The 16,405-nt window shown below is 43.4% G+C and overlaps 1 protein-coding gene across 1 annotated transcript; it reads left to right on the plus strand.

Annotated features, from left to right (window-relative positions):
- The first annotated feature begins 291 nt into the window (after window positions 1-291).
- Window positions 292-16,355, plus strand: LOC148884168 (uncharacterized). Its single transcript, XM_089021320.1, has 12 exons — window positions 292-2,089; window positions 2,988-3,218; window positions 3,310-3,349; window positions 7,349-7,494; window positions 7,595-7,627; window positions 9,377-9,463; window positions 9,591-9,791; window positions 9,894-10,073; window positions 10,465-10,677; window positions 10,750-10,869; window positions 15,866-16,006; window positions 16,086-16,355. Exons 1-12 carry the CDS (start codon window positions 350-352, stop codon window positions 16,155-16,157), a joined length of 3,204 nt encoding a protein of 1,067 aa, XP_088877446.1. The 5' UTR covers window positions 292-349; the 3' UTR covers window positions 16,158-16,355.
- The last annotated feature ends 50 nt before the right edge of the window (window positions 16,356-16,405 follow it).

Consider the following 16,405-nt stretch of genomic DNA (forward strand, 5'->3'; position numbering starts at 1 on the left):
CCTCTTTGACCTTTGGTCTCCTTTCGTTGTACCAGCTGCTCGTTGGCTGCATTGAAAGTGGATGAAAGTGCATCTACGATCCAAAACAGTCCCCAGGGGGATATATATTTCTTGATATTAGTCAGGCATCCATCCATCCATCCATCCATCCATCCATCCATCCCTATCCCTCTTTATCTCGATCTCCGTCCGTCTGTCTATTTATTTATTGTGACAGTCACTTTCCAACCTTTCAGTGGATTTGCCTGATCATTTATTGATATTGTCTGTGGTCTCTGTGTCCAAAGGGTTTCCATGTAGGTGAAAGGACAATGTTTTGAGAATTGGAGTCAACGTACGGCAGTTTAAAATGAGCCACCAATACCCGGAAGAAGGTGCGGAAGTGGAGGATGAAAGCCCCGGTGCCTCCGCTTCGCAGAGAGCGAGGCGGAATAATGGGTCTGTGCCTGGAGAACCTCCCCTACGTCGACCCTGGAGGCCATGTCAGATGCTAGGTCAAGATGGAGAGTCGAATCCAGATCATCATCATCATCACCATCACCATCTTCAAGCTCCTTATCATCACCACCCGCCTGCAGGTCGTGGTGGTCCGCAACGGCAACGCCGGCGGCCGGTTCAAGGCCAAAGTCAGACCAAATTTTCTGGCCCTATTGCAGAGGATGTTCTCTCTCATGAAAGTCAAAACACGGAACCCCGTCCTGTCCAGCAGCTTCGGCCCGCTGTCGCCCGTTACCGCCGTTGCGGTGACCCGAATCCGAGGCTCAAAGGTCAAAGACAGAGACCGCTGATCAAGGAGATGCCGGTACCTGTTTCAGACCATCGAGAAGGTCGGACAGAAATGACACCGCAGCCAAACGTGACAGATGGTCTTTCAAAGGAGCAATCGCAGGACAGAGGATCTCAGCACCAGACCCCTGTTGCTGTGGTCACCCCAACTCATGTCTCACCGGGACCGGTGTGTCTTGCCTTCAAACCGGACCTCCAAGAAAGTCCTGCGGTCTGTGGGAAACAAGTTCAAGAGGATGAAGAACTGACGGAGATTGTTCCAAATCAGTACTCCAGCACGGATCTCTCCGGCTGCAGCTATGAGAAACCACAGGCAGTTCAAGATGGAAGACCGCTATGCGTCCTCAAGGCGGTGAAAAATCAAGAGGACGAGATGGATGGGGAAGCTCTCGATGTTGAAGCTCAGGGGAGTGAAATCACAGATCTCTGCTCAGACACAGAAAGTGCCGCCTCCCTTAGTAACGACGGACCTCTCCATAGTCCACCGCCGCTCCAGTCCCCAACCCCTCCATCATCTCCCGATGCGCCCCTTTTTTCACAACTGGACCACTTCACCGAGGAAGCCAATATGAGCCCTCTGCCCGACAATGACGCTCTGCCTGACGACGACGACGAGTGCTCAGAATCGCCACCGGAATACTACCCAAAAACCTATGCAGACTTTTATACAGAGTCCCACCAAAAGTCTTACGTAGAGCCGGTTGAAAATTCCGAGACAAAATCCCATCCCGAATCTTTTTGGGAACCCCTTAAGACCTCCTCTTCTGAAGCACACCGAGAACCTCGCGTGTCGTCTCGTCAGAAGTCTGAGCCCTACGAGGGCCAGCAGGGGTCCCACCGTGAGCCATTTAGCAGCCATAGACAAGTGAATGTCCAAAAATCGTCTCCTATCCAGGGCTCCCATCACGCACCAAGACGGGGCAAAGACCGAAGTTCCCGTCCCTCCCAAGTGGACAGCTCAGTCGGCTGCCGGCTGCACCACTATGACGGTCAATCCGACGGAGAGGGGGGCAGCGCTACACAAAGCCCCATTCAGAAAATCTCGAAGCAAGCCGATGCACATCCGTCGTCTTCGAGAGAGACCAAAGATGAGGTTGGCGTCCACGCCGAAGAAGTTACAAAGATCCCAGGAGACGCCATCAGTCTGGTCATTAAAGACATCCGGGAGGCCATCGAGGAGGTCAAAACCAAGACGATACGGTCCCCTTACACACCTGACCAACCCGTGGAACCCATTTGGGTGATGAGACAGGAGATTAGCCCGACGGAGGAAGTCGACCCACTGCAGATGATGCCGGGCCTTGTAAGGTTAACCCCACATTACTCCCACAAATTTGCTTGGTCATTCACCAAGGCCTTCGATTCGTTGAAGGGAGTGTTTATTTGGACGTAGACTGCTTCTGGATGGCGACAGGTCGCCGTAGTCATACTACATTCTTCAGCACTTCCTGTACCCTTTGTGACATGAAGCAGTTCTAGATGAAAGAGGAGAAAGAATTTGATTACAGATTTTTTTAGGTTTCTTTAGGTAAACAGTAGCAGCAAATCAATTTCTCCGACCCAAAAAAAAAAAACTTAAATTTATTATATTGAAATATTTTGTTTCTGCAGATTCGGCTTACATTAGATGGGTGGCTATCTGGCTATCTATTAGCTATCTATCATGCTGGCTAATAAGCTGATGGCTGGCTATCTATTGGCTGTCGAGCCTGCTGCCTGGGTGTCTATTTGCTATCTATCCAGCTGGCCATCTATCTGTTGGATATCTGGTAGCTAGCTGGTTGGCTGGCTATCTATTGGCTATCAGGCTGGCTGGCTGGCTATCTATTGGCTATCAGGCTGGCTGGCTATTAGCTGACTAGCCATCTATTAGCTCGCTAGCTGTTTAGCGGGCTATCTATTAGCTGTCTGTTAGCTACTGGCTGGCTAGCTACCTATTAGCTGTCTGGTAGCTAGCTAGCTAGTTTTCTATCTATTTGAGTTACTTCCAGGTTGAGTGAACGCTGGCGTATGAGGCTGCCGCTGCTCACCCACAGAAAAACTGATCCTGTGACTGTAAAGTGACCTTGGGAGTTTTGAAAGGCGCTTACAAATGAAATGTATTATTATTATTATTATTATTATTATTATTATTATTATTATTATTATTATTATTATTATTGTTATTATTATTATTATTAATTTCTTCCTTATTTTCCCAGTCAGTGTCCAGGTCTCCATCCCAACATGCCTCAGTGTCAGATCAGGAGTCTGGCAGTCCGTTGAATGTCAAGTCCTCCGGAGCAGGCCACGCCCAACAATATCGTGAGCACCAGCCCCAAGGCCGTCAGTCGCATCATCAGAGAGAATACAGGCTGCCTCATCAACCACAGGAACAGCAACATCACCACCAGAATCAACAGCATGTAGTTCAGCAGCCGTCTGTACAAGAGGTGACATCAGTCAATCATCCAAAGACTGTAAAGTTCTCACGTGAAATATTTCAGTTCGTGATGCAAGATTTTTGTGCTTTTATTTGTACAGATTCGCAGATCTCTTCCTCAATTTCCCACATTTGTGGATGGTGAGTAGAATAGGAATAATATTTACAAGTAATATGACCAAGTTTGTTATTTATCCAACTGGTTCTACTTAAAACCTAGGAAATATATCTAAGTTTCCAAAATGTTGATGCAAAGTGATCTCCAATCGTTCACGTCACTCGGGCGGCCGACGACATCATCCGCAAGTGGAAATCTTGCAGTTTATCCATATACAGTAAAGTCTCGTTATATCGATATTCAAGGGAGTCCGAAAAAATATCGATATAACCGGGACTATCGATATATCCGACCCTGTTTGCATGTAATTTTCTCCGTGCGTGCATAGAAATAGTATCGATATAACCGGGACTATTGATATATCCGATATCGATATAACGAGACTTTACTGTAACTGAACTTTGCGTTGGCCAATCTCATGCATGGACCCGGGGCGTATCTATGTCTGTTTCCGCAATGTCAAGTAAGCGCTCCGAGCACCCTGATTTGAATGCAAATGAGATATCTCAATATGAATCATAGTCGGAGATATGACAATGAGAAAGCGTACGACAGGGTGCCCAGAGAAGAGCTGTGGTATTGCATGAGGAAGTCTGGAGTGACAGAAAAGTATGTCAGAGCGGTGCAAGACATGTATCATGACTGCAAGACAGTTGTGAGGTATGCTGTCGGTGTGACTGAGGAATTCAAGGTGGAGGTGGGAATCCACCAGGGGTCAGCTCTGAGCCCCTTTTTATTTGCTATGGTGATGGATAGGCTGACAGACGATGTTAAACAAGAATCTACTTGGACCATGATGTTTGCAGATGACATTGTGATCTGTAACGAGAACGGGGAGCAGGTGGCGGAGAAACTAGAGATGTGGAGATATGCCCTGGAAAGGAGCGGAATGAAGATCAGTCGCAGAAAGACGAAATATATGTGTGTGAATGAGAGGGATCCAAGTGCAAGAGTGATGCTACAGGGAGAAGAGATAAAGAAGGTGCAGGAGTTTAAGTACTTGGGGTCTGTCCAGAGCAATGGCGAGTGTGGAAAAGAGGTGAAGAAGCGTGTCCAGGCAGGCTGGAGCGGCTGGAGAAAAATGTCAGGTGTGATGTGTGATAGAAGGGTTTCAGCTAGGATGAAAGGAAAAGTGTATAAAACAGTGGTGAGACCAGCCATGATGTTTGGACTGGAGACAGTGCCACTGAAGAAAAGACACGAAGCAGAGCTGGAGGTAGCAGAGCTGAAGATGTTGAGGTTTTCTTTGGGAGTGACCAGGTTGGATAGGATCAGGAATGAGTACATTAGAGGGACAAGTCATATTAGAGGCTTTGGAGAGAAAGTCAGACTGAGATGGTTTGGACATGTCCAGAGGAGAGAGAGTGACTATATTGGCAGAAGGATGCTGAGCCTTGAACTGCCGGGCAGGAGACCAAGAGGAAGACCGAAGAGGAGGTTTATGGATGTGGTCAAAGAGGACAGAAGGTAGCTGGTGTGAGAGAAGAGGATGCACAAAACCGGGTTAGATGGAGGACACTGATTCGCTGTGGCCACCCCTGAAGGGAAAAGCCCAAAGGAAAAGAAGAAGAAGTCAGAGATATGACAGCCAGACACTGTGGACAGAGACTCTGAACCAGAAAGATTGTCCTTACTGCCGGCAGGAAAACGCAGTCATTCATGACATACCTCTGAATTCTGCGGCCCTTTGCCAAGCTATTTATTGAGAGTACATGCATCTTAAAGTGATACATTAGTAAAACATAGTTTTCTTAATTATAATACCACGCCCCTGGAACGTTCTGAGCCCCAACAGATGTAAGGATTAAAAAATAAAAAATCCATGAGCTGATAAATTTGTGACCTGGCTAATGAGCTTTCCCTGTTCAGGATGTTCAAGTCGTAAATAACTTTGGTGATAAAGGAATATCCCAAGTCCTAAATTCTGTGCAAGGACAGATCTCCGAGATGAAGCTGACAGTTTAACTAGCTGTGTCTGTTGACCTGATTGACCCCAGGTTGTCTATGCTTCCATTGTTTATTCAGTCTCACATGTTGGCTAAGCATATAACAGCATGAAACTTTTAAATATGATAACTTCCTATTCAGTCTAATCTCTATCAATCATATTAATAATATTGACAGGGAAATATGGTCATAATGAATACCCAGGAAATAGATCTAAATTTCCACAAAGCTGATACGAGGCGATCCCCAATCGTTCATGTCACTCGGGCGGCCGACGACATCATCCGCAAGGGGAAATCTTGCAGTTTAGCTGTATAACTGCACTTTGCGTTGGCTATATCTCATATATGGACCCAAAAATGTCTGGTTCCGCAATGTCAATTGTGTGCTCTCACCACCCTGATTTGAATGCAAATGAGATATCACAATATGAATCATATGAATAATATTTACAGGGGAATCATGTTTGTTACTTATCAAACTAGTAATAATGAATACCCAGGAAATAGTTCGAAGTTTCCAAAAAGTTGATGCGAGGCGATCTCCAATCGTTCACATCACTCGGGCAGCCGACGACATCATCTCCGCAAGGGAAAATCTTGCAGTTTGCCAGTTCTCGCACCCCCTTCCAGAATTGATGAAAAGCAATATTAACATCATAATGTGTAAGTAACAAAAACATTAGGTATTTCATTATTTCTTTATATAACTGACAAATTAAAAGTACATAAAATACAAATAATAAATACATAAAAATGATTACATATTATATATATTAAATAATTATTATTTACTATACAGCTATAACAGACAAGCAAATACATTTTAACCTAAGCTAAACTGAGATGTTTGTGCATGTATGTGAGACAGAGACTAAAAGGAATGATGGAATCTAAAATATATATTTTTGCTTGTAAATTCCATTCAATATCAGTTATCTAGCTAGCTACTGAGCTATCTATTAGCTATCTATTAGCTGTCTAGCTGGCTGGTTGGCTATCTGGCTATCTATCTATCTAGCTATCTATTAGCTGTCTAGCTAGCTATTTGACTAGCTATCTAATGGCTATCTAATAGCTATCTATTAGCTGTCCAGCTGGCTAGCTAGCTTTCTATCTATTTGAGTTACTTCCGGGTTGAGTGAACCTTAAAAAACTTATCCTGTGACTGTAAAGTGACCTTGAGAGTTTTGAAAGGTGTTTATGAATGAAATGTATAATAATAACACACAGACAAGCATAGGTACTATCATAAATAAAATACACAAAAATATCACAAATAGAATGCAATAAATAAAATACAATTATAAGCTACACAGAAAATCCAATTTTAAATAGGTGGGTTTTGAGATGGGACTTGAAGGTGGGAAGAAAATTGATGTTACGAATATTGGGAGGAAGTGAGTTCCAAAGTTTGGGGGAAGAGCAGCTAAAGGCTCGCTCACCCATCGTGCTGAGATGAGCAGGGCGGGGCACACAGAGGTGGAGGGAGGAAGAGGATCTGAGGGAACGAGAGCAAATAGAAATTTGAAGAAGGTCAGATAGGGATGGGGGAAATTTTATGGATAGCTTTAAATGTAGAAAGAAGAATTTTAAAGTTGATTCTATATTTGACCGGGAGCTCTTGGAGGACAGGGGTGATGTGGTGAAAGGATGAGGTTCTGGTGATGAATTCTGGAAAGTTTGAAGTTTGTGGAGAAGTTTCTGAGGGACACCAAAGAGAAGTGAATTGCAATAGTCAATCCGGGAGGTGACAAGACTATGAACGAGGATAGCAGTGGTGTGAGGAGTGAGAGACGGGCGAAGATGATTGATATTGCGAAGGTGGAAGTACGCAGACCGGGTAAAGTTATTTATATGGGAGTGTGGGAATTAACACAATGACGTCTTGATTTCCTGAATTTTTCACATTTCTCCGGTTACTCGACCATTATCTTTGAAAAATCATACATTTTCCTCAGGGTACCCTCGCACCCCCGAGGAAGCATTTTCACACCAACCGTTAAGAACCACCAGGTTAGTGAGTTCAAATGTCCAGTTATGTATATAAAAATACATTTTTGTCATATTTCATAGTCCCGGGACCATGTGACCCCGATGACCTGATTGACGGCATCATCTTTGCCGCAACTTATTTGGGATGCACGCACCTGCTGTCGGAGAGAACACCCACAAAAAGCGCCCGCATGCAACAGGCACAAGAAGCCATGAACAGAGTGCGGGTGAGGACGGCCAATGGTTGCCATGACATTGAGCTTTGGCAGCACACTTAGAAACAAATATTTGGATCCATTTCATGATTTATGCTTTGTCTCTCTGCAGGCAGCTCAGAAGCAGGCGAAGAACAAGAAAAAAGTCAGTTATTCTCAAATTTATTCGGTTATTGGAACTATGACATAGAGCGCCATTTCCAAATTTGTTCGGGTTTTGATTTTTCTTGTTTGGATGCCGATAAAGCGCTTGTCATGGCCTCTGGCAATGTTTTTGTCTTTCCCACAAGGGGGCAGCATTTCCTTTTTTTCCATGTTAGCGCTTTGTTCCAGCTTCAGCTGTTGTTAAAGCGTGCTATACACCCAAAAAAAAAAACATATAATATATTATATACACAATTTAAATAATAATAATAATAAGCTTACTTTACAGCTGTAAGGCTTAATTAGCATTATCCCTAATGCGGATTAACACAATGACTTCTTGATTTCACCCCCCGAAAACAATAAAAGCCAACAGTCAATGTCTGAAATAACGTCTGCCCGGACGCCCGGGGCGTGCAACTTTTACGTCGGGCGTACAACTTACAAAACGTCTCTGCCGGGTGGCTGACAGCAATCAAGCGTTTGCTTTATTCAATAAAGCAAACGCTTGAACAAAGATTTCAAAATCGGAATAAAATATTCTGATTTCGAAATCTTTGTTCGGTTTGGAAATTTCTGAATTTCGGTTCGTTTGTCAATTTGCATACTCGGCATGGCAAACAATCAGAAACCTGCTTCATGCTTCCGGACTTTCCCGAGCGTTTTAAGGTCGTGCATTTGCATATCATTCTCCAAAGTAGATGCACACATCCTCAGCCCCAGAAGAAAGATTCAAAAGAAGCTCACATTTATGACGCTAAAAAACGAAAACATACATTATTCAGTGATTGTAAAGTGTCTTTGAGAGTTTTGAAAGGCACTTAGCAAATAATGTATCATTATTATTATTATTATTAAAAGCATCGTGGAAAGAGGAGTTCATGTGGCTTGTAGCAGACGACGCAACACAAACATTGCATTGTGCAACATGACGAACAGTGTATGGACAAACGACCAACTGGAGCAAAATCATCAGCAAGGGATATTTACCATAAATTAAGCAAGGGAGCATTTGTGGTAGGTGCATCCTTAATAAAAAAACAATCCTTAATACTCTGCAACAATGTTTTTTTTTGCGATTAGTCGTCTTATTGTGTTTCAAGTTGCCAAAAATGGGGCAGGCAACTTTTTGGCCGGAGAGGCAACTTTTCAGAGTTGTCTGCCCTGGTGTCCGCTAACTTTTTGTCATGAGTTTCAGACACTGATACAATATATTATATACACATTTTAAATAATAATAATAATAATAATAATAATAATAATAATAATAATAATAATAATAATAATAATAATAATAATAATACCCACGACCCTAATGAGGAATAAGCGGTACGGAAAATGAGATGAGATAATAATAATAATAATAATAATAATAATAATTGGTTTACTTTGCAGCTATAAGACTTAATTAGCATTAACCCTAATGCTGATTAACACAATGACTTCTTGATTTCCAGACCCGAAAGCAAAAAAAAAAAACAGTATTGCATTGTATTTTGGACAGCTGCCCTCATTTCAAGCACATATAACTCCAGACCCATATTATTTAGGAATTAACTATTTTTTTCTGATGAAATCAAAGAGTCCAAGGTTTCTAACGCTGCATTGAATGTTTATGCAGTCAATATTGTGTGGGTCCTGGAATTGGAGCGACAACGACAAAAACCCTGGCACTGGGACGGACATGCTTTTGCACATGTCTGGCAGTGACTGAGTAAATCTGCTTTTATCCATGTTGCCGTTTGTGTAGAGTCCTGACAGTGAGACTCCATGTACTGCCGAAGTGGATCTTTTCATGTCCACGCAAAGAATCAAAGTCCTCAATGCAGATACTCAGGTAGAGTGACCCACCGAAGCCTTGAAAAGGAAATCTTTTAAAAATGCCCCAGAGGGAGAAAACATGTCTGTGATCAAAGTCAATTTTTAATCCTAACTTTCTATTTTTTTCTTGGTGGCTCTACCAGGAGTCTTTAATGGATTTGCCATTGAGGACCATCTCCTACATTGCCGACATCGGCAACATGGTGGTCCTGATGGCCCGGGGTAAGATGGTCCGGTCCCGCAGCATGCAGGAAAACTTGGAACACACCGGAGAGCAAACCACCATGTCCAATGATGACAGACGTCTCTACAGAATGATCTGTCACGTCTTTGAGTCTGAAGATGTGAGTCATCCATCGCTTGGCTATTTCCAGCCGTCGTCGCAAAAGACTCGGAAAAATTCGGATGGATGATTGCGTTAAAAAAACGATACATGGCTTCCTCAGGCCCAGCTTATTGCTCAGTCCATCGGACAGTCCTTCAGCGTGGCCTATCAGGAGTTCCTCAGGGCCAACGGCATCGACCCTGAGGATCTGAGTCAGAGGGAATACAGCGACCTACTCAACACTCAGGACATGTACAATGATGACCTCATCCACTTTTCCAAATCTGAGAACTGTCGAGACGTAAGTCAACCTGCAGGTGGCATCTGAGGGCTGTTGTTGCTAAACCTGTGCTGGGTTCCTCCCAAGATTTCAGATCTAATGCATAACTGGAGAGCAGTGGTTCTCAATCTTGTTAGAGGGACTGAACCCCACCAGTTTCATATGCTCATTCATCTTCTTTCAATGACTGTGCCTACTAGCTGAAGACTAGACTGAGGGGGTGGACCTCTCCGGCAAAGGATCCACCGAACCCCTGAGACCGACTCACCTAACCTCTCGGGTTCGATCCAACCCAGTTTAAGAACCACCGCTGGAGAGATTTAGCTGAAAACGACAGAACTATATTCATTGAACCTGTCCATTGCCTTTCTGTGTACAAGGCACTCCAACGAGTCTGATTTCTTGCCCTCAGGTTTACATTGAGAAGCAGAAGGGGGAGATCCTGGGTGTGGTGATCGTGGAATCCGGCTGGGGGTCCATCCTCCCTACAGTCATCATTGCTAGTATGATGCACGCCGGGCCTGCTGAGAAGTCCGGTCGACTGAACATCGGAGACCAGATCATGACGATCAACGGTACCAGCCTGGTTGGTTTACCTCTCAGCACCTGCCAAAGTATCATCAAGGTTTGTTGCCCAACTGAGATTTCTTCAACAGTTGATTTCAATCTTCAAAAATGGAATTCCATCTTCTTTCAGGGGTTGAAATCTCAGTGCAGGATCAAGATGAACATTGTCCGGTGTCCGCCCGTGACCATGGTGCTCATTCGCAGGCCGGACCTCAGATACCAACTGGGTTTCAGTGTACAGAATGGCATTGTGAGTATTTGGCCAGAGAGGACAGTTTTCTGGAAAAATCTTCTTGGAGAACTCAAATGTTGCGTATCATTTTATTAGGCTTTGGGGTACAGTCTCAAATTGAAAGGGCTACATTATTCTTAAAAAAAACAACACCTCAGTATGTATACATGGTCGTTTTTTTGTTAGGTCAAAAATACCTTTCAATACCTATTCTTTTTTTTCGCGCTAAAAACATCTTACTATAGTCGTTTTTTTGTGTGTCTTACTATTCATGTTTTTTTTTTCCACTCAAAAACGCCTTACTTATACATGGTCGTTTTTCTTGGGTAAAAACGCCTTACTATACATGGTCGTTTTTTTCAGCTAAAAACACCTTACTATATATACATCAGGGGTGCTCACACTTTTTCAGCATACGAGCTACTTATAAAAACTACCAAGTCAAAATGATCTACCCACGACAAAAATGCAAAACATAATTATTTTCAAATGTTCTAAGGATTCTTTGTATGTACAATACGTCTGTGGTGGTTCTTAATTTGGTTCTCAAATTTGTACAGATGACGGCTGAAGTTGTATGTATGTATCGTTGTATGTACAATGGATGTTGATGTACCTTGCATAACTGAATAAGCCAATATTGCACAACACACATAATAACTACATATACATAACATAATAAATTACTATTAACATTTTTTGTAATTACCTGAGTTTACTTTGATGACTTGCACTGAATTAAATCAGCCAGGGATGCATAGTCCGGACAGTAGCTGCTGACAGCCAGCCTCAAGCACATTTCCAAATGTTCATCATTCATGGTGGAACGGTATTTGGACTTAATGATCTTCATGTAGGAAAAGGCTGACTCACATAAATAAGTGGAGCCGAATAATGCAGTCAAGGAGGTAGCACATTTCCTCATGTTGGGGTACTTTTCCTGTGTGAGTAAGTTCCAGAACTGCCCATGAGCCCTGGACTTCAGCAGTGAGAACACTCACAATCTCCGATGTCTTTCCACATTTGCTGGGTTAAATCCTCAGCCGTGGCTTCACAGCGCCGTGTAACTGTATGTCTTGACAGCTGCAGAGCTTTGATTGAAGATAATATCTCTGCTTTATTTTTAAAGTCTCTGAACAAGGAGTCAGCTGCTTCAACGAATGCTTCTTTTACCATCTCTCCGTCTTGGAAGGACTTATTGTTTTTAACGATGGCGTGACTCACCCGGAAAGATGCTTCGGTTGCCGGCTTTCGCTTTTGAAGTATGCTGAGTGAAAAATGACTGCTGTCCGGACAACTGGGATTTTAGTTTGTCTACCGTTCTCTTTCTCAGCTGGCTTTTCGGCGGGAATGTCGTATTTTCCATGAACAGCCCGAAAATGCCGCTCCACATTTTCCCATTCCGTATGAAAGTAATATGTTTTACCCCCTTACTTTATCCAGGTTTCTCACTCATTTTGATCACCATATGTTTTAGCAAGGGCTTAAAATCTGAGGTAATTCGCTGACCAGCTTGTAAATTTTGCTGCGTTTAGCGCCGTTGCTTACGCATGCACGGCGACCTAAAGGTAAAAATTCAGTTGTCATCTGAATGGTTGCCCTGTATGTCAATCAAGTGACGGGACGTGTGATAGGCTGACAAATGTTGTTTTCTACTGTCACGCTGCGATCGACCAGTACTACCTTCGCGATCGATCGGTAGATCGCGATCGACCGGTAGATCGCGATCGACGCAATGAGCACCCCTGATATACATGGTGTTTTTTTTCGAGCTAAAAACGCCTGACGAGAGATGGTCATTTTTTTTTGCTAAAAACGCCTTGCTATACATGGTTGTTTTTTTCAGTGAAAAACGCCTTTATACATATACAGTGAGACCTCAATTTACGAACTTGTTTCCCAGACAGAGTGTATAAGGCGAAAAGTGTGTATCTCCCAAAAAAAATTCCCATGGGAAACCATTAAAATGGGAATAATCCGTTCCCGGGTTTCCATAAAATATACTTTTCAACTAAATAAGCCTTAAAACTACACACAACATACCTTATTCTATATATAATAGATGTGCTATTGTATTGTAATAAAATAAATACACTGCATTGTATCATAAAGTAACTTTATTTACATTTATGAGAAGCTTTCTTCAGCCGTCATCTGTACAAATTTGAAGGTTTCGGACGTTTTGCCTCCTATCCAAGAGGCTTCGTCAGCGAACTAAAGTCTGACTGGTCGTATCGGCCCTATTTATATATCCCTAATGTCCAGACATGGCGACACCGGACACAGCTATAATAGGTCCCGACTCTCAGGATGGGGGGGAGCAGAGGACCACTCCCTGTGGCCCCACTGATTGTTCCTACATTCCTGACTAACGACTGGCCTATTTGCCCCACTCCCACCGGTATCACCTCATCAGCATTACGAATGTTGCCTAACCTGTTTTGCCTAAGCAGGCTATTGTATGAACGATCCAAATTGAACCTCACCCCACCAGACCGGTTTAATGAAGGATTTAGTTGTTTTATGAGAATCGCTTCTTTTACTCCCCTTTCAAACCATCTATGTTCTTTCGCTAAGATTTTAAACTCATTGTCGTCAAATGAGTGGTTGCTAGCTTTTAGGTGCAAATGTACTGCCGATTGAGGCCCACTAGTATTATCCCTGCGATGTTGATAAAGCCTTTTTTTGAGAATTTGTTTAGTCTCCCCAATGTACTGCTCTTTACAATTTTCATTCTTACAAGGTATTGAATAAACTACATTACTTTGTTTTTCATTTGGTAGCCTATCTTTTGGATGCACTAATTTTTGCCTTAACGTGTTTATCGGTTTGAAATAAGTAGGAATTTTGTGTTGCCAAAGGACTCTTTGTAATTTTTCAGAAACTCTTGCAATGTAAGGTACTGCTACTCCTCTGCTTTTTGTATCTTGAGAATTTTTGGTTTCATTCCCTATTCTTTCTTTCTGACATTTGTTAAACGACCACTGAGGGTACCCACAGTTACAGAGTGCTCTCCTGATATATTTTGACTCCTTTTCTCTACCTTCAATGGTTGGTATTAGTTTAGCCCTATGCTGGAGGGTTCTGATAACTCCTAGTTTGTGTTGTAAAGGGTGGTTAGAGTCAAAAAGTAAGTATTGGTCAGTGTGCGTAGCCTTCCTAAAGACTTCTGTTTTTAGCGCTCTGTCCTCTTTTATAATGACTTTACAATCCAAGAAGGCTAGTTGGTTCTCTTTAATGTCCTCACGAATAAATTTAATGTTGATGTCTACCGAGTTGAGGCGATCCGTGAAGGATTGAATTTCTTGTTTTTTAATTATGACAAAAGTATCGTCCACATATCTAAACCAGTGTCTCGGTTTTGTCCCCGGGAAGGATGTGAGGGCCTGTTTCTCCATCTCTTCCATGTACAGATTAGCCACTATGGGTGAAATTGGTGAGCCCATAGCACAACCATGAATTTGTTTATAAAATTTCTCCCGAAATTGAAAATACGTAGTATTAAGGCAGGGAGTGGTCCTCTGCTCCCCCCCCAACCTGAGAGTAGGGACCTATCATAGCTGTGTCCGGCGCCGCCATGTCTGGACATTAGGGATATACAAATAGGGCCGATACGACCAGTCAGACTTTAGTTCGCTGACGAAGCCTCTTGGATAGGAGGCGAAACGTCCGACACCTTCAAATTTGTACAGATGACGGCTGAAGAAACCTTCTCATCGATGGACCACTGCTGTACGACTGAGAGCTTACATATATTTATTTACATTTGTGATGGTCATTGATGGCTTGATGGAATGGCGTTGGAGGTCGAAGGTCAAAGGGAATTGCTGTTTGGAAAGAGAGGCACATTACGTGAGGACTGTAATTAAAAAAATAAACTGTGCTGTAAAATAAAGTTTTGTTTACCTTTTTGATGGGCGTTGATGGCTTATGGAAGGAGAGTCTCCTTCCATAAGGACTGTTGGTAACTTAACATCTGGTGTGGCTTCTCTTCTTTGCTTCTTTGGAGTCTCCTCATCATTTTTGCTGATTAAAAACCTCTTCATCGACACCTGAAGCTGAGGCATCACATTATCGTTCATCATGTTGATGATTGTCATAGCCACAGTCTTTTCTGGGTGGAACTGTTCGGTAAAAGCCCGCACATCATTCCACTTTGCCAACATTGCCTTTATGAGCTCACTTGATGCTGCAGCCATCTCCTCCTTCTCGCCCTCAGATGTTCTCGAACCATCCGTTGCTGGCTTTAAAATCCTCAATAAGCGGCGAACTTCCAGGTTGGCGCATGACGATATCGGCGTGAATTAGCCGTGCTTTCTCGCATAAAATAGCTTTACTCACGCTGTCGCCGGATAGCTGCTTTTCGTTAATCCAAATTAACAGAAGTTTTTCTACTTCTTCGATTGCCCGAGACCGTCGCTTTGAGAGCACGGAAACACCTTTTGCAACAGACGCACCTTTGATGGCTTCTCTGTTCCGGAGAATGGTAGCAATGGTTGACTTAGCATAGGTGTGCTCGGCCACTAAATCACAAACGCACACCTCGTTCGTGTTTTTCCTTCTTCTCAGCGACGGTGATTTTATTTTGTGTCTTCTTGGGCTGAACACAAGCCTGTGGAGGGTTTTTTTCGGTCCCATCATAGTAAAATTATCAGCAAAAAGCTCCAAGTAGGCGATCGACGTGTGCATTCAATGATAGGGGGTGTGGAAAGTAGCGCCGGCTGGAGTGCTGTTCGGTCGTGTGCTTCCGCCAAAGATCACTCCGCCAGATCCGAAGGTCGTGTGCTTTGGTGTTCTTCCGCCGAAGATTACTCCACCAGCCGTGGTGGGTGTGTATTATGAAAATAGTGCTTATTATAAGGTTTAATTTTCATAAAATTGACGTTCGTAAGATAAGGTGTTCGTAAGTTGAGGTCTCACTGTACATGTACATGATCATTTTTCTTCTGTAATAAAAACGCCTTACTCTCCATGGTTTCATGTACGCATACATTGCTGTTGTGCTTGTGGACAGATCTGTAGCCTGATGAGGGGCGGAATCGCTGAGAGGGGCGGCGTGCGTGTCGGCCACCGGATCATTGAAATCAACAGTCAGAGTGTCGTGGCGACACCTCACGAGAGGATTGTACAGATCCTGTCAAATGCCATGGGGGAGGTATGGTTAACATTCAGGCGTTATTTATATATTTATTTTTGTTGTTGTTGAACGTGTTGGCCGTCCGTCTCTGTTCCAGATCCACATGAAGACGATGCCTGCCGCCATGTACCGCCTGCTGACAGCGCAGGAGCAACCCGTCTACATATGAAGACACCTTCGTGGTGGCGTCTCTTCTGACTTCATCCGGCTTTCACTCCTAAAAATAGCTGCCACCTCTTAGCAACCTATTGGACATCACGCTAAATGCCTTAATCTGTACAGTGCACCACAACATGGATATCAACAGCGTAAAACGTTTATTATTTATTATTCAGCGGAGCCAGGCACTCCCGTGATGTGCTGCGCTATGTTTGGGCCAAAGAGAACATCTATGGTCTTTTTGTGCACGGGTAGGAG

Source organism: Hippocampus bargibanti, linkage group LG18, assembly GCF_051943395.1.
Source record: "Hippocampus bargibanti isolate YZ-2025 linkage group LG18, ASM5194339v1, whole genome shotgun sequence".
Classification (NCBI taxonomy): domain Eukaryota; kingdom Metazoa; phylum Chordata; class Actinopteri; order Syngnathiformes; family Syngnathidae; genus Hippocampus; species Hippocampus bargibanti.